Source organism: Ranitomeya variabilis, chromosome 6, assembly GCF_051348905.1.
Source record: "Ranitomeya variabilis isolate aRanVar5 chromosome 6, aRanVar5.hap1, whole genome shotgun sequence".
NCBI classification, from domain to species: Eukaryota; Metazoa; Chordata; class Amphibia; order Anura; family Dendrobatidae; genus Ranitomeya; species Ranitomeya variabilis.
In genome coordinates, this window is record NC_135237.1 from 445,055,411 (window position 1) to 445,078,021 (window position 22,611).

The following is a 22,611-nucleotide window of genomic DNA, read 5'->3' on the forward strand; positions in this document are numbered from 1 at the left end:
TGGAAAGCTATTGCATCCATTATACCGTCTTCCCATTGGGAATCGTCTTCCAAAAGATGAAGATCGATGCACGCATTTTTATACGTGTCATGTACTACTCCATTGACAGTCCTTAAGTCAGCATAAGACTTTGCTCCTCTTACGTGAAGTAAAAGTTGTCTTTGGTAATACAGCTCACCATCTGTTAAAGAGACTGTATACATTTGGGCAATTGTTTTCCCAAATTGAGCCCTTCTTTTTTTCCATCCTTCTGGTACAGCTTTTCTATCCCAGACATAGTGTTCAGGGATTTCACTGTACAAATACTGATGGGCGGAAGCGTCAACTCTGTTTAGCTCAAAATAAGCCTGCAGAGTAGAGGCTTTTGAGTCCGAAATAACCATATCCATATTACCATCTTCGAAAAACACTTGCTGCATGTTTTCAAGGTGAATAGCAAGCCTTTTAATGGTATGTGAAGCATCATGCATTTTATTTTTTCTGATTCTTCACATGCCCTCAGGGATGCTTATATTCCGAGAATCTAGGTACATGGCTGGTTCATTCCAGTTTAATGTATCAAACTTGTTATTGGCACAGTCATGTCCTTTGTATACATATTTGAAAAGATGTTTAACACTTTTTAATGAAGCACATATCTCAACATTGATATGGCAATTGTACTTGAGTAATAAATAGGGGTTGTATGGAACTACCCATCTATTGTCAATTTCTCGCGTTCCTCGTCTGGTTTTCCCAGTATTGCGTCAATGGTATTGTGGGTAACCATCAACATTAGGGTTGGTCTCTGCATAAAATTCCTTTGGGAATTTTTTTGCTCATTGAGCATCTGTCATGCATATAGCACCAGGTTGATCTTCGCCACATGGACCATGAATCATGTGCTTCATCACTGTCTCATGCAGTTTTGGATTTGCTGTTTCATTTGGGATTTCAGCAAAGACCAATTCGTCAATTTCTTTGTCTCTCGGTTTATCTTCCTCTCCGAGGATTAAGAGCATGTGAGCGTGTGGTAGTCCACGCTTTTGAAATTCTATCACATGTACATAGGCAACTACATGGCCAAAAATGTGTTTTTTCAAAATCTTGTTAAGCACGGCTTGGAGTTTTATTTTAAATACTCGGGCAACCAAATTTGGTTTGTACTCTGGCCTTTGCCGTGGTTCTAAGTTTTCAGTAATTTCTTTCCACTTTGGGTTACGGGTCATTGTAACAAAAAGATCTGGCTTTCCGAATTTTCAGACAATTGTCATGGCGTCTTGGTAATTTTGCTGCATAGCTCTTGGGCTTCCAATGAAAGTGGACAGTAAAATTACTGGTGTCCCAGCTTTTAGCCCTTGGTGTAAAACAGCATTATGGATGTGATCCATAACGCCGGCATAACTGTCGGCGCGTAATGCCTTTTTATTTTGTTTTATATATTCGATCCTGTCGGATTCAATTTTGACTGTCAACGATAAATTGTTGCTTCAACTTCCCAGCATTTAAAAGGGGATTGAACTTATCTCGAATGGCAAGCCTGTATGCATAGTACTGCAACAGGGTGATTTTTTTCTTGTCGATCTTGATCCACTGGTATGGATGGTAGATGAATGTCACCAATTCCTTGATGTTGCACACTTAGGGCAATTGGAGTTGTCAAATTTATTGTCCATCCGCTGTCCCCATATGGGAATATTAGTGGATATGTCATTGCATCACACTTTGTGAAGAAAGCTGATTTGAACAGTTTGATTTTCACTTTTGAAGTGAATGCTGATGCCCCTATTAAATGAGGGCTCACTCATTGCATTTTGATAAATTATAGCTACTTCATTGCCCCTTGGTGCATTGTAGCGCCTCTGGTCATCATTGTAGTCATTTAGAATTTACATTGTTATTTCATGTGGATCGTGATTTTCTAATTCAGCAATCCTCTCTTCCTCTATTTCAAATCCCGTCCTCATTGTGAAGGCTCTTGCGAGTGGGTTAATTGCTTTCATTTTTCAAGAGATGATAGCAGTGCTGGGAGGCCCTTTTTATTTGCTTGACTTCTTCTACTTAATGCTTCTTCACTGTCCAAGATATAAATCTGGGCAAACTTGGGAGTACTTCCCACAGTGGGATGCAATGGGGCAGTTCTGTGGTAAATTTGTCCATGAATTCGAAAACAGTATGGACCATGCCCAGGAGGTGGCGCTACTTGTGCTCCCATTGATGCCAAAGCAAGCGAGCTATTGTATTGCCTTATATTAGCCACAAAGTTACGGGAGTGCTGATGCTCTCCTTTCATCAACTTGACTAACTGATCATCCATACGAATGGGATGTAATTGGATGCCCCTCTCTTGCAGCAGGAAGGGAATGTTTTGTCCTGCGCCATTTCGTCTTTGAAATTTTTAGACTGGCAGAACTTGCATCGAAATGTCAGTTAGCCAGCATAGTGCTCTTAAATACGTGTCTCATCAATTTGATTGAGAAGTCCTCTAACGGCAAATGTAACTTGCCGTCGTCGAGTGGCTCTTGCATTTTGGACACGTATTCTATCTTGTTCTCTTTTTTGGTCAAATATGTGTATCACTTTGTGCATTGTGTGTTGCTTGTTGTCGTGCAGCATTAGATGCTCTACGTGATTCAGTTACTTCATTCTTTTCTCTTGCTCTGGCCTGCCTCTGTCAGGCTGCATCAGCAGTTCTTTGACAATTTTGTTTGTCTTCTGTTTCATTAAGACGCAGGTTATGCGACTCACTTCTCTACGGGCAGCAGCGAGCTCAATTTGATCCATCTTTGCAATGTTGCCTCAGTGTTGCCTAAGTGTGTTCAAAAAGGCTTATGCCTTAACTCGCCACCAGGTAGAGCTCCTCTCCTTAGGTATCCATGGTTACGCCCAAGCAGTTAGGCCTCTTTCACACTTCAGTCTTTTGGCATCAGTCTGAAACCGCCATTTTCCTCAAATAGCGGATCCGCCATTTTTTTTTTTGCGGATCCGCTATTTTCCCATAGACATGCATTAGCGACGGATTGTGGCGGATGGTCGTCTGTTCCATCCGCCATGTGACGGATCCATCAAGATTTGGCGGACGTCATCTAGACATTGACGGACATTATAACATTTTTTGTCTGCACCGAAATGGCGGTTCGAAACGGATCCGTCGCATCCGCCATTCCATAGAATGGCCGCCCTATGGGCGAAAGATCCGTCGCCCCAATCCGCTTTTTCAATTGCGCATGCTCCAAAAAGTAGATACTTTTCCCAGACAACCCCCAAGTAACGGATCCGTCAAAAAAACGGATCCGTTAGAACAGTTTTCTCAACAATTGTGACGGATCCGTCGATCCGTCACTATGTCGGAGCAGACTGCCACCAAACAACTGAAGTGTGAAAGAAGCCTAAAGGCCCCGTCACACATAGCGAGATCGCTAGCGAGATCGCTGCTGAGTCACAAGTTTTGTGACGCAACAGCGACCTCAGTAGCGATCTCGCTATGTGTGACACGTACCAGCGATCAGGCCCCTGCTGTGAGATCGCTGGTCGTGTCGGAATGGCCTGGGCCGTTTTTTGGTCGTTGAGGTCCCGCTGACATCGCTGAATCGGTGTGTGACACCGATCCAGCGATGTCTTCACTGGTAACCAGGGTAAACATCGGGTTACTAAGCGCAGGGCCGCGCTTAGTAACCCGATGTTTACCCTGGTTACCAGCGTAAATGTAAAAAAAAAAAAAACAGTACATACTCACCATCTGATGTCCGTCAGGTCCCTTGCCGTCTGCTTCCTGCTCTGACTGAGATCCGGCCGTACAGTGAGAGCACAGCACAGCAGTGACGTCACCGCTGCGCTCTGCTCTCACTGTACGGCGGCTCAGTCAGAGCAGGAAGCGGACGGCAAGGGACCTGACGGACATCAGATGGTGAGTATGTACTGTTTGTTTTTTTTTACATTTACGCTGGTAACCAGGGTAAACATCGGGTTACTAAGCGCGGCCCTGCACTTCGTAACCCGATGGTTACCCGGGTGCTGCAGGGGGACTTCGGCATCGTTGAAGACAGTTTCAACGATGCCGAAGTCGTTCCCCTGATCGTTGGTCGCTGGAGAGAGCTGTCTGTGTGACAGCTCCCCAGCGACCACACAGCGACTTACCAACGATCACGGCCAGGTCGTATCGCTGGTCGTGATCGTTGGTAAATCGCTATGTGTGACGGGGCCTTTAGGCTACTTTCACACTAGCGTTAACTGCAAACCGTCTCAAAACGTCTTTTTTCAGAAAAAACGCATCCTGCAAAAGTGTTTGCAGGATGCGTTTTTTCCCCATAGACTTGTATTGGCGACGCACTGCGACGGATTGGCATACGTCGTGTACGTCGTACGACGGATGCGTCGAAATTTGGCGACACGTCGTCGGCAAAAAACGTTGCTTGTAACGTTTTTTGTCTCCGCCTAAAAAACGTGTCGCGACGCATCCTGCGGCATGCGTCGTTGGCTACAATGGAAGCCTATGAGCGACGGATGCGTCGGGACACATCGTACGACGCAATGCAGCGCTGCAATACGTTTTTTTACACTGAGCATGCTCAGAAGCTGGATTTTGTTGCCAATTGGCCAGACACCCCCAAATCTATATAAACCTGGCCTGGGCCTTCAACCCCACATATATGGCCACGTACTTAAGTGCCACGTACATGGGTGCCACGTACATGGGTGCCACGTACATGGGTGCCACGTACATGGGTGCCACGTACATAAGTGCCACGTACATAAGTGCCACGTACATAAGTGCCACGTATTTCACGTAAATGCCACGATATTTCAGTGCCATGTATTTCAGTGCCACGCATTTAAGTGCCACGTATTTACGTGCCATGATATTTCAGTGCCACGTATAACCACGTAGTTATAGTATTTATAGTACGTGGCACTTAAATACGTGGCACTGAAATACGTGACACTATGACTGTCAGAAAATGTTCATTAAACGGTTAGGTGTGAGGTTAGGGGTAGGGTTAGGGTTTGGATCCCTTTATCATCATCCGTAGTTCATTAATCGGATGTATCCAGAGTCGCCTCCGTCTCCGTTGCTGCAGAAGCATCCTACGTTTTTCCGCTGCCGCCTCCTTCTCCCGCACTATGATATCCAGGCGATTCGTCTCAAAGATAACGTCGGTAACCAAACTAGCAATCCTCACAAGAACACCTTCCATCGCTGCCACAAAACTAAAACCCTCAAAGATGGGCTGTAAAAACAGTAACTATAGAGTTTTCCATATTTTCCAGTAGTCAATCAAATTTGGGAGCCTCCCATTTTAAAAACAGATCCGTCGTAAAAACGGATGCAACGGATGGTAAAAACGGATGCAACGTATGCAACGCATCCAGTATTTCGACGGAAACGTTTAGCGGATTTGCGACGGATCCGTCGAAATGCTGTATGCGTTGCATACGTTGTTCACTTTTTTTGACGCATCCGTTTTATCGGCAAAAAACGGATTTGCGACGTAATGCAGTTAACGCTAGTGTGAAAGTAGCCTTAGCTGCTAATGGTAGAAACTATGGATACCAAAGTTACTGTTCAGCTGTGGATGACTCATTGTGCACAGACACGTCCAAATTAGGTATATTGATTTAATTGTAGCTAAACGTTACATCTTGATAAAAAAAATTGATGACGGCTTCTATGAGTATAACACAATGGGTGGTAGTTCACTAATGTGTATAAAGTCCGTTTTTAGAAAACATATGGGAAAGGTGGTGTATGTAGCAGCAGCAAAATGGTTAAAAAAGGCAGGAGTTATGAAAAAGATTAAAATTATCTATATATGTATATCACAACAATGTTAATATATTTCTACACATACCTGTATGCAACCAATGAAAGGTGGGAAATAGTACATTGTGCTGTTCAAATAATGATTGCATTTATTAACCAGTTCAGCAGAAATGCTGTTTTTTTCCATAGAGCCGACTGTTTTCAGAATCCCAGAAAATAATGCACTGAATAGCTGTTTTGCCAGAGCTGGATCTTTCTGAAGAACCAAAAGAAGAAGAGAGTTAGTTTTTCTTTAACTCATTAGTGATTAAGGCATTTAGTGATACCATTTTAAAACCAGAATCCCTTAACATATTCAAAACTGCTGTCAGTTTATTAACCATTCAGGTGCTTTTCATGATTTTTTTTTATCTCCCCTCAAGCACATAGGGACATTGTTGGATTGTAACTGCAATGGCAGCTGCCCGAAGGAAGTGGCTCTTTAGAACTTGTGTGCCCAAGTGCACTCAGCGCGGCAGAACATTTCTCAAGACAACTATTAATATACTCATTGATAGCAGCCACGGCTTACAAGGGGGAGTACTTCTGCAGTTGGTGGTCATATGTGAACATTTTATTTCCATTTTTTTCATCTTTCGTCAATCATTAACAGGTCTATCCATCCTGTGATTTAAAAGTCCAGTCATTACAAGCTATGTAGCCAATGAACTCAGGCCCTGACATACAATCTCAAAGAGAGTAGAAAGCTGCTTTTTTGGATTGCTATGTACACACAGTAAAATCCTAAAAACTAAGAATACTAGAGAAACTTATGGAAAATGTTCAGTTCACTATATGAATGCTAAAAAAAAATACGCACATATAACAGTAATGTGAATCCTGCCTTTGACATCCAATACTTACATCTGTATAAAATTTAGTTTGGCGGGAACAACACTATAGAGCAGTGTGTTTAATATACAAAACGCACATAACAGACCTGAGCCAGTGCTTGCAATGGTGCAATAAGTGAGCTGTAGGCAATCTGAATATCAGGCAAATCTCCGTGCCGATAACTTCTATAAAGAACGACTTGAGCATCTTGCTTCATCTTTTGTTCAACTTTAATTTCCTTAAAAATAGAAAGAACATTTACCTCTAAAATTGATATATAAAGTGATTTATGGACGATTTAAATGCCTAAATTATACATTTTCTTTGCATCTCCTGACTAAAGAGTAGCGATGAGCGAACAAGCTCGGAAAAGGTCTTATCTGAGCGTGCTCGGGTGAGAACCGAGTGTCATCGGCATACTTAAACATGTTCGAGACCCCATGGCTGCATGTCTGCATTGCCTATTTGTTAGACAATCCCTGCATTTGTTGTGGCTGTCTAGCAGCCGTGAGACATGCAGCTTTAGGGTCTCAAACATATTTTTCGAGCACGCCGAAGAAACATTAGCACCCAAGCATGCTCGGATAACACCTTATCCCAGCACGTTCGCTCATCACTACTAAAGGTCTAAAAGTACCAGTATTTAAATACAGAAGAACAAAGACGGCTAATCACTCCACTGCAAACAATACGAAAAGTTGATAATATGGTAAATATACATTGATAATTGGCTTTTTCTTTTAACCTTTTTTCAAGACCATATGTTACAGGTAGCTGCCATTAGGAGGTGGACATTCTCCCCCGTAGGTATACACCTCCTGCCAGCACTGAGCTAATTAGTTTGTCCTACGCAGAAGAGAAGCAGAAAAACATTAAAGAAGAAATGCATTAGTATAACAATAAGAACAGAAAACAAGGAAGCTTTCACAAAGAACGAGCACAATTGTAGGAAAGAAACACCGTAGGGGGGGTTGCCCCAATGGATGGTATGTGAAAAGGTTTTTACAGGTAAGAAGAAAAGGAGATTTTTGTGTACTCACCGTAAAATCTTTTTCTCCGAGCCACTCATTGGGGGACACAGGACCATGGGTGTTATGCTGCTGCCACTAGGCGGACACTAAGTAAACAGAAAGATTAACTCCTCCTCTGCAGTATACACCCCTTCACTGGATACAATTTCAACCAGTTCGGTAGTAAAGCAGTAGGAGCATGAATCAAGACAAACTATGTCAAAACCAAAGAAGTAACAACAAGCCAAAACAGGCTAACAGGGTGGGTGCTGTGTCCCCCAATGAGTGGCTCGGAGAAAAAGATTTTACGGTGAGTACACAAAAATCTCCTTTTCTCCTACGCCTCATTGGGGGACACAGGACCATGGGACGTACAAAAGCAGTCCCTGGGTGAGGAGCAATATGCTAATACCCCATGTACCACTAGCTTACTGAGGTACCGTTGTGTGCAGAATGCGCCTGCCGAGGGCAGCGTCTGCCGAAGCCTGAGTATGGATGAGGTAGTGCTTCGTGAAAGTATGCAGACTGGACCAAGTCGTAGCTTTACAAGCTGATGTGCGGACGCCTGGTACCGAATGGCCCAAGAAGCACCGACCGACCGGGTGGAATGCGCCTTAATCCCAGCTGGGACAGGAGTGTTCCTGACACGATAGGATTCCTGAATAGCGGAACAAATCTACTTGGCTAGAGTGGCCTTTGAGGCAGGTAGACCCTCCCTATGTCCCTCCGGAAGCACGAAGAGGACATATGACTTACAGAAGGGAGCCGTGCGAGATATGCACCTCCGAAGAGCTCTAACCAGATCCAGAGTATGGAGAGCTTTCTCGATACAATGAGTAGGTGCAGGACAGAAAGACGGCAAGACAATGTCCTCGGGAGAGGTTCTCAAAACCACCTTGTCTGGGTGAAAATTCAGAAAAGGGGGGGGGGGGGGTCGGCAAGAGAGAGCCGCCAACTCAGAAACTCTCCTAATTGACGTAATTGCCACTAGAAAGACCACCTTCGATGAGAGGAGGGTGAGAGATGTCCTGCAATGGTTCGAAAGAGGCCTCCTGAAGAACTCCGAGAACCAAGTTAAGATCCCATGACGCCAAAGGCATTCTATAAGGAGGGACCACCCGGGAGACTCCTTGGATGAACGTCTTAACCGGCAGTCTGGAAGCGATCCTTCCTTGGAATAGAACAGACAAGGCGGACACTTGTCCCTTGAGCGAGCTTAGGGCAAGGCCTGACTCTAAACTTGATTGGAGAAACTCCAGAATGGACGGAATGGAAAAGACTAAGGGCAAACGTCCATGGGTATTGCACTATGAAAAGAAGATACGCCAGGTGCGATGATAAATGCGCATGGATACAGGTTTCCTAGCGCGAATCATGGTAGAAGAAACCCCCGGAGAGACTCCGGCTTGGGCTAAAAACCAGGATTCGACGGCCACGCCGTCAAAGACAGGGCCCCAGAGTTCTGGTGGCAAATCGGGCCCTGGAAGAGAAGGTCCGTGCGATCTGGAAGGCGCCAGGGGGTGTCGGCGACCATTTGGACGAGTTCCGCGTACCATGCTCGGCGCGCCCAGTCGGGCGCGACGAGAATCACCGGTCTCCCCTCTGCTCTGATCTTTTTGATGACTCTCGGAAGCAGAGGAAGGGGCGGAAAAATGTATGGCAGCTGGAAAGGATGCCACGACAGAACCAGGGCATCTGCCCCGATGGCGCGAGGATCGTGGGAACGGGCAATGAACTGGGGAACCCTGGTTGTTGAACCTCAAGGTCATGAGATCCACATCCGGCGTCAGCCAGCGAAGGCAAATCTGCTGGAAGACTTCCGGATGGAGGGACCACTCGCCCGAAGCAAGACTTTGGCGACTGAGGAAGTCCGCTTCCCAATTCTCCACGCCCGGTATGTGGATCGCCGATATGAGCGAGTGATTGGTCTCTGCCAAGCGCAGGATGTGGGAGACTTCGCGCATGGCTGCTCTGCTGCAGGTTCCCCCTTGTGGGTTGATGTACGCCACGGCTGTGGCGTTGTCGGATTGAATTCTGATAGGATGACCTGCGAGAAGGTGGTGAAAGTTGTGTAAAGCGAGAATGATCGCTCAAATTTCCAGGATATTGATTGGGAGACGGGACTCTCTCGTGGACCAATGACCCTCTGCCGTGTGGTGAATAAAAACTGCACCCCAGCCAAAAAGGCTGGCATCGGTAGTCACCACTATCCAGCGCACAGGAAGAAAGGATTTCCCTTGGTTCAAGGAAGACTGTAGTGTCCACCACCTGAGGGTCTGCCTGACCTGTGGGGGTAGATGAAAGCGACGGTCGAGAGAAACCGGGCTTCTGTCCCAAGCTAAAAGGAGCGCCTGTTGCAAGGGACGGGGATGGCACTGCGCAAACAGAATGGCTTCCATCGCCGCAACCATTTTCCCGAGGATGCGCATCGCAAAGCGAATGGAGTGAGGGACTGGGCGGAAGAGCCTGCGCGCTCCCTGTTGTAAGGATAGAACCTTCTCTGGAGGGAGAATGACCAGCCCGCGGGAAGAGTTCAAAATCATGCCCAGGAAGCAGATTTGCTGGGCCGGCACTGGAGATGATTTCTCGAAGTTGATCTTACAACCCAGGCGAGAAAGAGAATCCACGGTGATGCTCACCGACTCCTCGCAGGCAGACTGGGACGGACCTTTGATTAATAGGTCGTCCAGATATGGCAGGACTACCACTCCCCGAGCGTGAACAATGGCCATGACAGCCGCCATGACCTTTGTGAAGACTCTGGGGGCGGTGGCAAGTCCGAAGGGCAAGGCCACAAACTGGAAGTGTACTTCTTGGGCTGCGAAGAGCAGGAACTGCTGATGAGAGGGAAAAATTGGGATGTGTAGATAGGCATCTTTGATGTCTATGGATGCAAGGAACTCTCCTTTTTCCAGGGACGCGACAACGGAACGGAGGGAGTCCATCCTGAAGTGTCGGACCCGTACGAATTTGTTTTAGCAGTTTGAGATCCAGTATGGGCCGTAGAGTCCCGTCCTTCTTTGGGACCACGAAAAGGTTGGAGTAAAACCCCGTGAACCCTTGGTCTCGAAGGACTGGAGTGATGACACCGTCCTTTTGAAGCGCCTGTATGGCGTGAAGGAAAACTCGATTTTGTAACCGGAAGACACGAGCTCTCTGACCCACTGGTCGTGAACGACCGAGAGCCACTGTTGACGGAACAAAAGAAGGCGTCAGCCTACTTTGTCGGTGTCCGCCGGACACGCCAACGAGTCATTGAGAAGGTTTAAGGGATGCGGACGGCTCAGGGGCAGACGGCCTGGGTCCGGGTTTCCAGGAACGGTTTGGTTTGTATGAGACCTGGGAAGTTCTGTTGTCCCGACGTCCCGAACCAGGGGAAGAGGACGACAAACTGGAGTTGTTACGAAATGACCGGAATCGAAACTGCTGCTGATTCCGAAAGGGCCGGGCCGGTTTTTGCTGGGGAAGAAATTCACTTTTTTTTTTTTTTTTTCTTTTCTCCGTAGCGTCAGAAATTATTTGGTCTAGGTTTTCCCCCAAATAAACGGCCCGCTTGGTAAGGAAGAGAGGTCAGCGACTTTTTGGAAGCAGAGTCTGCTCACCAATCGCGGAGCCATAGGGCCCCCACGATGGAAATTGTGTTAGCAGCCGCTTGCGCTGCGCAATTAGCCACATCTATGGAGGCACTAACAACAAAATCTCCGGCCTGAGCTAACTGGTTAGCTAGTCTGGCCGTCTCTGGGGGAAGATTACTGCCGTGGACGGTAAAGGTCAACACCTCAGCCCAGGCCACCATTGCCTTAGCTACCCAGGTAGCTGCAAAGGATGGAAGGAGGGCTGCTCCTGAGACTTCAAAGACTGAGCGAGCCAAATAATCAATCTGGCGGTCAGAAGGGTTTTTGACTGATGAATCGTCTGACAGAGAGAAGATTGTTTTGGATGCAAGCCGCGACACGGCAGGATCCAGAAGGAGAGAGCAGTAAGCTCTTCACCAGATCCCTTGAGAAAGGATATTTAGCTTCCGTGGCTTTTTGAGCCGTAAAGGGCTTTTCTGGGTGCTCCCTGTGTTTTGGATAATATCCTGAAACTCAGGGTGATTAGCAAATATCTTTTGGACGCGTTTTCCTGAGAGGAAGCAGATTCATCGTCCACCATTAATGCCTGACCAATAGAGGAGTCTTGGGTTAAAGATTCCTCCGACTCATATACTGAGCCCTGTGCGCTACGACCCTCAGGGGAGGGGGAGCGAGAAGATGAGCTTGCAGAAGCTGAAGCTCGAGCGTGTACGGGAGATGGGGAAAGGGTCCTTTTCCTGGAACCCCGGGAGTCCCGTACAACGGTGCGCCCCCTGTGGTCGGACAGCCCCGCGCCGTTACCAGATTCCGTCGCAGCCGACGGAGGTGAATTCTGGTTTAAGGAGGACCCACGGAAAGAGTCCAATGCCTTGACCAAGGATTCCACTGAACGTGCGCGGCCCACTCAGGAGACGACATAGGAAGTGGCGGCAGAAGGCGGCTGCGCACTGGCCAGGTCACAGTTCTGGCACAAGGGGGTACTGTGGGCACTTGGCAAAGCAGACTTGCAAGTGGCACAAATGGTAAAAAATACAGTGTGCTTTTTGTCCCCTTTTTTGCGTCCGTAGATTGAGACATAGTGAATGTCTATCTCCGATAAACCGCAGTAGCAGTTATGTGAGCAGGGAAGGGGTTAAGCTTTTCCCTATGTAGCGGAGCAGCTTACCCACGGTCCTGAACTGGTGTCCCCAGGGAGGAAGAGAGGGAGGTAGCGTTTTCGGCTGTATTTCCCTGTAGCAGTGGAGTCCCAAGATGGCGCCCGAGATTTGCAGGGCTCTTCTCATTCAAAACGAGAAGCGCCTGAACAGTGGGCGGGGCTCCGGCATGGGCGGGGTTTTTGAACTGCGGCCTAGTCCGGCTGGAGAAGCTGGGGACTAAATTAGTGGAGACGGCCGGCGAAGCGCTCTGGCGGCCGCGACGCCGCGCCTAACGATCGTCGCTGGCATCTAGCCAGCGGTACCTCTCCCCAGGGACCCGGACCGCTTCTTCCCACGCCGGCAGCGTGAGGAAGATAGTACTCACCGAAGGAGGGACCACCGCCAGCTCAATCGATCCTCCCTGTGTCGGGGGACGGAGAGCCTCCTGAAGCATGCTTGCCTTCTCAGGGGACTTACAGCTGTGCCTGCCGCATGGAGATTTTGCAGGGTTCTTCTGCGCCTGCCACAGGGGGCTTACGGCTACTGTGGGGACTACGAGACGCCAAGATGAGGGCTTGAGTGCGGTGGAGCCCGGGAGATGCACATAAGAGGTATACTCCATGTGCTCGCCATCTTACAGGGGGGAGAGCGGGACCGTATAGGAACCGTTGCCCTAGCGTAGATTAGGCGTGCCCCATACGTCGCAGGAGAGGGACGGGGAGGTATACTCGCCGTGCTCGCCTGTTGATGGTTCGGGGGAGAGCGGACCCTATTAAAAAAGGAACCCGTCGCCCCCTTCACTCCGTTAAGTAAAAAATTTAAAATTTACAGAAAACTAAAAACTTTAAAATAAAAATTAAAATAAGAAAGTTGGGGCCTGAAAACAGACCCAAGTGCCTCCTACAGACACTAAGCAAGAACTGATTGAAATTGTATCCAGTGAAGGGGTGTATACTGCAGAGGAGGAGTTAATCTTTCTGTTTACTTAGTGTCCTCCTAGTGGCAGCAGCATAACACCCATGGTCCTGTGTCCCCCAATGAGGCGTAGGAGAAAAGGAGATTTTTGTGTACTCACCGTAAAATCTTTTTCTCCGAGCCACTCATTGGGGGACACAGGACCATGGGTGTTATGCTGCTGCCACTAGGAGGACACTAAGTAAACAGAAAGATTAACTCCTCCTCTGCAGTATACACCCCTTCACTGGATACAATTTCAACCAGTTCGGTAGTAAAGCAGTAGGAGCATGAACAAAGACAAACTATGTCAAAACCAAAGAAGTAACAACAAGCCAAAACAGGCTAACAGGGTGGGTGCTGTGTCCCCCAATGAGTGGCTCGGAGAAAAAGATTTTACGGTGAGTACACAAAAATCTCCTTTTCTCCTACGCCTCATTGGGGGACACAGGACCATGGGACGTACAAAAGCAGTCCCTGGGTGGGGAGCAATATGCTAATACCCCATGTACCACCAGCTTACTGAGGTACCGTTGTGTGCAGAATGCGCCTGCCGAGGGCAGCGTCTGCCGAAGCCTGAGTATGGATGAGGTAGTGCTTCGTGAAAGTATGCAGACTGGACCAAGTCGTAGCTTTACAAGCTGATGTGCGGACGCCTGGTGCCGAATGGCCCAAGAAGCACCGACCGACCGGGTGGAATGCGCCTTAATCCCAGCTGGGACAGGAGTGTTCCTGACACGATAGGATTCCTGAATAGCGGAACAAATCTACTTGGCTAGAGTGGCCTTTGAGGCAGGTAGACCCTTCCTATGTCCCTCCGGAAGCACGAAGAGGACATCCGACTTACGAAAGTGAGCCGTGCAAGATATGAACCTCTGAAGAGCTCTAACCAGATCCAGAGTATGGAGAGCTTTCTCGATACAATGAGTAGGTGCAGGACAGAAAGACGGCAAGACAATGTCCTCGGGAGAGGTTCTCAAAACCACCTTGTCTGGGTGAAAATTCAGAAAAGGGGGGGGGGGGGTCGGCAAGAGAGCCGCCAACTCAGAAACTCTCCTAATTGACGTAATTGCCACTAGAAAGACCACCTTCGATGAGAGGAGGGTGAGAGAGATGTCCTGCAATGGTTCGAAAGAGGCTTCCTGAAGAACTCCGAGAACCAAGTTAAGATCCCATGACGCCAAAGGCATTCTATAAGGAGGGACCACCCGGGAGACTCCTTGGATGAACGTCTTAACCGGCAGTCTGGAAGCGATCCTTCGTTGGAATAGAACAGACAAGGCGGACACTTGTCCCTTGAGCGAGCTTAGGGCAAGGCCTGACTCTAAACTTGATTGGAGAAACTCCAGAATGGACGGAATGGAAAAGACTAAGGGCAAACGTCCATGGGTATTGCACTATGAAAAGAAGATACGCCAGGTGCGATGATAAATGCGCATGGATACAGGATTCCTAGCGCGAATCATGGTAGAAGAAACCCCCGGAGAGAATCCGGCTTGGGCTAAAATCCAGGATTCAACGGCCACGCCGTCAAAGACAGGGCCCCAGAGTTCTGGTGGCAAATCGGGCCCTGGAAGAGAAGGTCCGTGCGATCTGGAAGGCGCCAGGGGGTGTCGGCGACCATTTGGACGAGTTCCGCGTACCATGCTCGGCGCGGCCAGTCGGGCGCGACGAGAATCACCGGTCTCCCCTCTGCTCTGATCTTTTTGATGACTCTCGGAAGCAGAGGAAGGGGCGGAAAAATGTATGGCAGCTGGAACGGATGCCACGACAGAACCAGGGCATCTGCCCCGATGGCGCGAGGATCGTGGGAACGGGCAATGAACTGGGGAACCTGGTTGTTGAACCTCAAGGTCATGAGATCCACATCCGGCGTCAGCCAGCGAAGGCAAATCTGCTGGAAGACTTCCGGATGGAGGGACCACTCGCCCGAAGCAAGACTTTAGCGACTGAGGAAGTCAGCTTCCCAATTCTCCACGCCCGGTATGTGGATCGCCGATATGAGCGAGTGATTGGTCTCTGCCAAGCGCAGGATGTGGGAGACTTCGCGCATGGCTGCTCTGCTGCAGGTTCCCCCTTGTGGGTTGATGTACGCCACGGCTGTGGCGTTGTCAGATTGAATTCTGATGGGATGACCTGCGAGAAGGTGGTGAAAGTTGTGTAAAGCGAGAATGATCGCTCAAATTTCCAGGATATTGATTGGGAGACGTGGCTCTCTCGTGGACCAACGACCCTGTGCCGTGTGGTGAATAAAAACTGCACCCCAGCCAAAAAGGCTGGCATCAGTAGTCACCACTAACCAGCGCACAGGAAGAAAGGATTTCCCTTGGTTCAAGGAAGACTGTAGTGTCCACCACCTGAGGGTCTGCCTGACCTGTGGGGGTAGATGAAAGCGACGGTCGAGAGAAACCGGGCTTCTGTGCCAGGCTAAAAGGAGCGCCTGTTGCAAGGGACGGGGATGGCACTGCGCAAAAAGAATGGCTTCCATCGCCGCAACCATTTTCCCGAGGATGCGCATCGCAAAGCGAATGGAGTGAGGGACTGGGCGGAAGAGCCTGCGCGCTCCCTGTTGTAAGGATAGAACCTTCTCTGGAGGGAGAATGACCAGCCCGCGGGAAGAGTTCAAAATCATGCCCAGGAAGCAGATTTGCTGGGCCGGCACTGGAGATGATTTCTCGAAGTTGATCTTACAACCCAGGCGAGAAAGAGAATCCACGGTGATGCTCACCGACTCCTCGCAGGCAGACTGGGACGGACCTTTGATTAATAGGTCGTCCAGATATGGCAGGACTACCACTCCCCGAGCGTGAACAATGGCCATGACAGCCGCCATGACCTTTGTGAAGACTCTGGGGGCGGTGGCAAGTCCGAAGGGCAAGGCCACAAACTGGAAGTGTTCTTCTTGGGCTGCGAAGAGCAGGAACTGCTGATGAGAGGGAAAAATTGGGATGTGTAGATAGGCATCTTTGATGTCTATGGATGCAAGGAACTCTCCTTTTTCTAGGGACACGACAACGGAACGGAGGGAGTCCATCCTGAAGTGTCGGACCCGTACGAATTTGTTTTAGCAGTTTGAGATCCAGTATGGGCCGTAGAGTCCCGTCCTTCTTTAGGACCACGAAAAGGTTGGAGTAAAACCCCGTGAACCTTTGGTCTCGAGGGACTGGAGTGATGACACAGTCCTTTTGAAGCGCCTGTATGGCGTGAAAAAAAACTCGATTTTGTATCTGGAAGACACGAGCTCTCTGACCCACTCGTTGTGAACGACCGAGAGCCACTGTTGACGGAACAAAAGAAGGCGTCAGCCTACTTTGTCGGTGTCCGCCGGACACGCCAACGAGTCATTGAGAAGGTTTAAGGGATGCGGACGGCTCAGGGGCAGACGGCCTGGGTCCGGGTTTCCAGGAACGGTTTGGTCTGTATGAGACCTGGGAAGTTCTGTTGTCCCGACGTCCCGAACCAGGGGAAGAGGACGACAAACTGGAGTTGTTACGAAATGACCGGAATCGAAACTGCTGCTGATTCCGAAAGGGCCGGGCCGGTTTTTGCTGGGGAAGAAATTCACTTTTTTTTTTTTTTTTCTTTTCTCCGTAGCGTCAGAAATGATTTGGTCTAGGTTTTCCCCCAAATAAACGACCCGCTTGGTAAGGAAGAGAGGTCAGCGACTTTTTTGGAAGCAGAGTCTGCTCACCAATCGCGGAGCCATAGGGCCCCCCCGATGGAAATTGCGTTAGCAGCCGCTTGCGCTGCGCAATTAGCTGCATCTATGGAGGCGCTAACAACAAAATCTCTGGCCTGAGCTAACTGGTTAGCTAGTCTGGCCGTCTCTGGGGGAAGATTACTGCCGTGGACGGTAAAGGTCAACACCTCAGCCCAGGCCACCATTGCCTTAGCTACCCAGGTAGCTGCAAAGGATGGAAGGAGGGCTGCTCCTGAGACTTCAAAGACTGAGCGAGCCAAATAATCAATCTGGCGGTCAGAAGGGTTTTTGACTGATGAATCGTCTGACAGAGAGAAGATTGTTTTGGATGCAAGCCGCGACACGGCAGGATCCAGAAGGAGAAAGAAATAAGCCCTTCACCAGATCCCTTGAGAAAGGATATTTAGCTTCCGTGGCTTTTTGAGCCGTAAAGCGCTTTTCTGGGTGCTCCCTGTGTTTTGGATAATATCCTGAAACTCAGGGTGATTAGCAAATATCTTTTGGACGCGTTTTCCTGAGAGGAAGCAGATTCATCGTCCACCATTAATGCCTGACCAATAGAGGAGTCTTGGGTTAAAGATTCCTCCGACTCATATATTGAGCCCTGTACGCTACGACCCTCAGGGGAGGGGGAGTGAGAAGATGAGCTTGCAGAAGCTGAAGCCCGAGCGTGTACGGGAGATGGGGAAAGGGTCCTTTTCCTGGAACCCCGGGAGTCCCGTACAACGGTGCGCCCCCTGTGGTCGGACAGCCCCGCGCCGTTACCAGATTCCGTCGCAGCTGGCAGAGGTGAATTCTGGTTTAAGGAGGACCCACGGAAAGAGTCCAATGCCTTGACCAAGGATTCCACTGAACGTGTGCGGCCCACTCAGGAGACGACATAGGAAGTGGCGGCAGAAGGCGGCTGCGCACTGGCCAGGTCACAGTTCTGGCACAAGGGGGTACTGTGGGCACTTGGCAAAGCAGACTTGCAAGTGGCACAAATGGTAAAAAATACAGTGTGCTTTTTGTCCCTTTTTTTTTTTTTTGCGTCCATAGATTGAGACATAGTGAATGTCTATCTCCGATAAACCGCAGTAGCAGTTATGTGAGCAGGGAAGGGGTTAAGCTTTTCCCTATGTAGCGGAGCAGCTTACCCACGGTCCTGAACTGGTGTCCCCAGGGAGGAAGAGAGGGAGGTAGCGTTTTCGGCTGTATTTCCCTGCAGCAGTGGAGTCCCAAGATGGCGCCCGAGATTTGCAGGGCTCTTCTCATACAAAACGAGAAGCGCCTGAACAGTGGGCGGGGCTCCGGCGTGGGCGGGGTTTTTGAACTGCGGCCTAGTCCGGCTGGAGAAGCCGGGGACTAAATTAGTGGAGCCGGCCGGCGAAGCGCTCTGGCGGCCGCGACGCCGCGCCTAACGATCGTCGCTGGCATCTAGCCAGCGGTACCTCTCCCCAGGGACCCGGACCGCTTCTTCCCACGCCGGTAGCGTGAGGAAGATAGTACTCACCGAAGGAGGGACCACCTCCAGCTCAATCGATCCTCCCTGTGTCGGGGGACGGAGAGCCTCCTGAAGCATGCTTGCCTTCTCAGGGGACTTACAGCTGTGCCTGCCGCATGGAGATTTTGCAGGGTTCTTCTGCGCCTGCCACAGGGGGCTTACGGCTACTGTGGGGACTACGAGACGCCAAGATGAGGGCTTGAGTGCGGTGGAGCCCGGGAGATGCACATAAGAGGTATACTCCATGTGCTCGCCATCTTACAGGGGGGAGAGCGGGACCGTATAGGAACCGTCGCCCCAGCGTAGATTAGGCATGCCCCATACGTCGCAGGAGAGGGACGGGGAGGTATACTCGCCGTGCTCGCCTGTTGATGGTTCGGGGGAGAGCGGACCCTATTAAAAAAGGAACCCGTCGCCCCCTTCACTCCGTTAAGTAAAAAATTAAAAATTTACAGAAAACTAAAAGCTTTAAAATAAAAATTAAAATAAGAAAGTTGGGGCCTGAAAACAGACCCAAGTGCCTCCTACAGACACTAAGCAAGAACTGGTTGAAATTGTATCCAGTGAAGGGGTGTATACTGCAGAGGAGGAGTTAATCTTTCTGTTTACTTAGTGTCCTCCTAGTGGCAGCAGCATAACACCCATGGTCGTGTGTCCCCCAATGAGGCGTAGGAGAAAAGGCCAATTTTTTCATCAGTGCCATTTGGAGAGCCAGGGTCATAAGATGTTCCAAAGCAATTCCTAGTAGTGGGACAACAATGGAGAAGGTGGTTTTGTCTATTGAACTGCTGTTTGCGGGACCCTGAGTCCTATAGCAGCATCAGCAGATGCAAATGTATGCAACATGTAAAATTTGGCAAAGATGTGAGGAGATGACTGAGTGGACACATTACACATATGTGGGACAGTGTCCATTTGATGAAAGGCCCATGATGCCCCCATTGCTCTGATAAAATGGGCCATCACAAGGAAGAGAGACATCTTGCCCTTTGAGTGGCAGGGCTCATTAATTGTCAATTGAGTCCAATTGACCATGGTGGTCTTGGCTCCTTCCAGGCTACGCTTGGCGACCTAAGGAAGTAAGGGAATCTGCACACCGGAAAGAAAGAAAGACACGCAGATCACATCTAAAGTATGGAGGGCTTTCGCCCTTGGGTGAGATGAAAGGGTTCAAAATAAATGCATCATAATGGCATTATTTAGATGGAATGTAAAAAAACACTTTTGGCAAGAATTAAAGGACTGGTCTAAGGACTACTCTGTCCTAACAGAACCCTGTGAAAATCGGTCGGAATTAGAAGACAAGGCTTAAAGTTCCAAAATTTGCCTGATGGAGGTGAAAGCAACTAAAAACGCCACCTCCCAAGAGAGTAGGTGTAAGGAGATGCTGCGGAGAGGCTCAAGAAAAAAAGATTGAGGTCCCCAGGCAAAGTGCCTGCAAGAAAGTATGAATGGGAAACTTGGAGTCCAGCAAGTGCTGGAAAAAAAAAACTAAAGGTACCTTCACACTAAACGATATCGCTAGCGATCCGTGACGTTGCAGCGTCCTGGATAGTGATATCGTTTAGTTTGACACGCAGCAGCGATCAGGATCCTGCTGTGATATCGCTGGTCGTTGAACAAAGTTCAGAACTTTATTTGGTCGTCAGACCGGCGTGTATCGTCGTGTTTGACACCAAAAGCAACGATGCCAGCGATGTTTTACACTGGTAACCAGGGTAAACATCGGGTTACTAAGCGCAGGGCCGCGCTTAGTAACCCGATGTTTACCCTGGTTACCAGTGTAAAATGTAAAAAAAAAAAAAACAGTACATACTTACATTCGCGTCCCCCGGCGTCCGCTTCCCACACTGACTGAGCGCCTTAAAGTGAAAGTACAGCACAGCGGTGACGTCACCGCTCTGCTGTTAGGGCCGGCGCTCAGTCAGTGCAGGAAGCGGACGCCGGGGGACGCGAATGTATGTACTGTTTGGGTTTTTTTACATTTTACGGTGGTAACCAGGGTAAACATCGGGTTACTAAGCGCGGCCCTGCGCTTAGTAACCCGATGTTTACCCTGGTTACCCAGGGACCTCGGCATCGTTGGTTGCTGGAGAGCGGTCTGTGTGACAGCTCTCCAGCGATCAAACAGCGACACTGCAGCGATCGGCATCGTTGTCGCTATCGCTGCAGCGTCGCTTAATGTGAAGGTACCTTAAGTGCCAGAATGCTGTAGATATGCCCCTGATGCTGGTGGGCTTAGCTTATCTTCCATTTTCGGGGGTGACAGGTTCCCTTTAAGAGAGCTTAAACTCATTATTGAATCCAATCTATCCTGAAGAAATGAAAGTAACCAGGAGAGAGAAAACGGCATTGGGTCTCTTATTCCGTTCCTGAGCTTCTTGTGTCTTGTAAATGCAATGTGGGCTGGAGAAGTGGTACAAGGAGCATACATGTGTTCTGGGCCTCCTCTAAGGGCTAGCTTTGAGGAAGGTGGGTACTCTTCCCCTATGTTGCTTCAGAGAGGTTTCCATCCAGTTGCTCACCAAAAAAGTAAGAGCCCGTAATGGGGAAAGACACACAAGCATCTTTTGAAGCCTCATCCACAGACCAGCATTTGAGCCTAAAACGGATTAGCTCAGTGACTGCAGGAGGATTATAGCTGGTGAAAGGAGCAAATACTTAAAGGGAACCTGTCACCCCCCAGGCGTTTGTAACTAAGGCTACTTTCACACTAGCATTTTTGGCTGCACGTCGCAATGCGTTGTTTAGGAGGAAAAACGCATCCTGCAAAGTTGTCTGCAGGATGCGTTTTTTCCCCATAGACTAACATTACCGACGCATTGCAACGTATTGCCACACGTCGCAACCGTCGTGCGACGGTTGCGTCGTGTTTTGGCGCACTGCTGCCACAAAAAAGTTACATGTAATGTTTTTTTGTGCTTCGGGACCGCCATTTTCAACCGCGCATGCGCGGCTGAAACTTGGCCCCCTCCTCCCCGGACCTTACAATGAAGCAGCGGAAGCGTCTTAAGACTGCTTCCGCTGCCAACGTCGGGCATTTTTTTTCACAGTATGCATCGGTACGTCGGGCCGACGCAGCGCGACAGCCCCGTACCGACGCTACTGTGAAAGCATCCTAAAAGAGCACCTTGTGCAGCACTAGAGGCCATGAGTGACAGCTGTGGTGCGTCTGGATTAGGGGGGAAAGACTTGTCCCCATGGCGATTTCGAGGTATGAGGGACAAATTTCAAAAACGATTATTTCAGCAGTGCCAGGAACCAGAACTAAAGGAGCCACCTTCTCAGAATGCAGCATTAGTGCAGCACAAGGTGGCTCTTTTAGTTACAAACGCCTGGGAGGGGGGGGGGGGGGGTATGACAGGTTCCCTTTAACTACTTAGTGTCCTCAGCTGTAAACCTTTGTCCCATGTCCCTCAATGGCATGGATGAGAGATTTCTATGTATATGATAAAGAATACGAGAAAATAAAATCATATAAAACTGAAAAAGTATAGTTTACAGGTCACTAGATTTAATACATTAAAAAATAAGTCATCAAACCTTTTCTCGTTTCTGTTCAGCTACTCCTTTTCTGGCATAGATAATACTGAGCTTCTCTTGATCTTTTAAGAAACGTCTGCGCAATCTCAAAATATCTGACCTTTCTTCAATGCCTGGAACATAGTATATAAAATTATATTAAGAGTAGATCAATAGGGTTCAGGAAAAAAAATACTAAAGAATCAGCATGATTTAAAACCAAACATAGTAAAAAAATACAAGGAAGATGCTAATCACATCTGATCGTGGTTATAAAGTATGAACAATAAGGTCCAGATTTGGGAAATATCAAATGCATTCACAGAGGACTTTTCAATGCACTTCAAGTGTCTGATTTCCTAAATACTTGCATTCCACAATAAGTAAAAAGGAATTCTAAGAAAAAAAGCTTGAGTGTTGTTTAATAGCATATGCAAGTTTAATATTTATCAGATAGGTCTAATGTAACAAACAAAATTAGATCATAAACACAATGGACTAGTAACTTGCATTAAGATCATCACAATTATGTGGACCCAACAGTCAAAAAGAAATCCATGCAGAAATTCAGAACAGAATAGATAAATGTTAAAAAAAAAAAAAAAAAAAAAAAAAAAT

General features: G+C 48.5%; 1 protein-coding gene across 1 annotated transcript in view; it reads right to left on the minus strand.

Moving 5' to 3' along the window:
* The window catches only part of PRKDC (protein kinase, DNA-activated, catalytic subunit), a 384,813-nt gene that overhangs the window by 105,124 nt on the left and 257,078 nt on the right, over window positions 1–22,611 (minus strand). Inside the window, exons 60-62 of the mRNA XM_077270465.1 lie at window positions 22,015–22,127; window positions 6,720–6,851; window positions 5,829–5,996 (exon numbers count right to left, since the gene is read on the minus strand). Of these exons, the coding sequence (XP_077126580.1) occupies window positions 5,829–5,996; window positions 6,720–6,851; window positions 22,015–22,127 (413 nt within the window). The remainder of the gene's footprint in view (window positions 1–5,828; window positions 5,997–6,719; window positions 6,852–22,014; window positions 22,128–22,611) is intronic.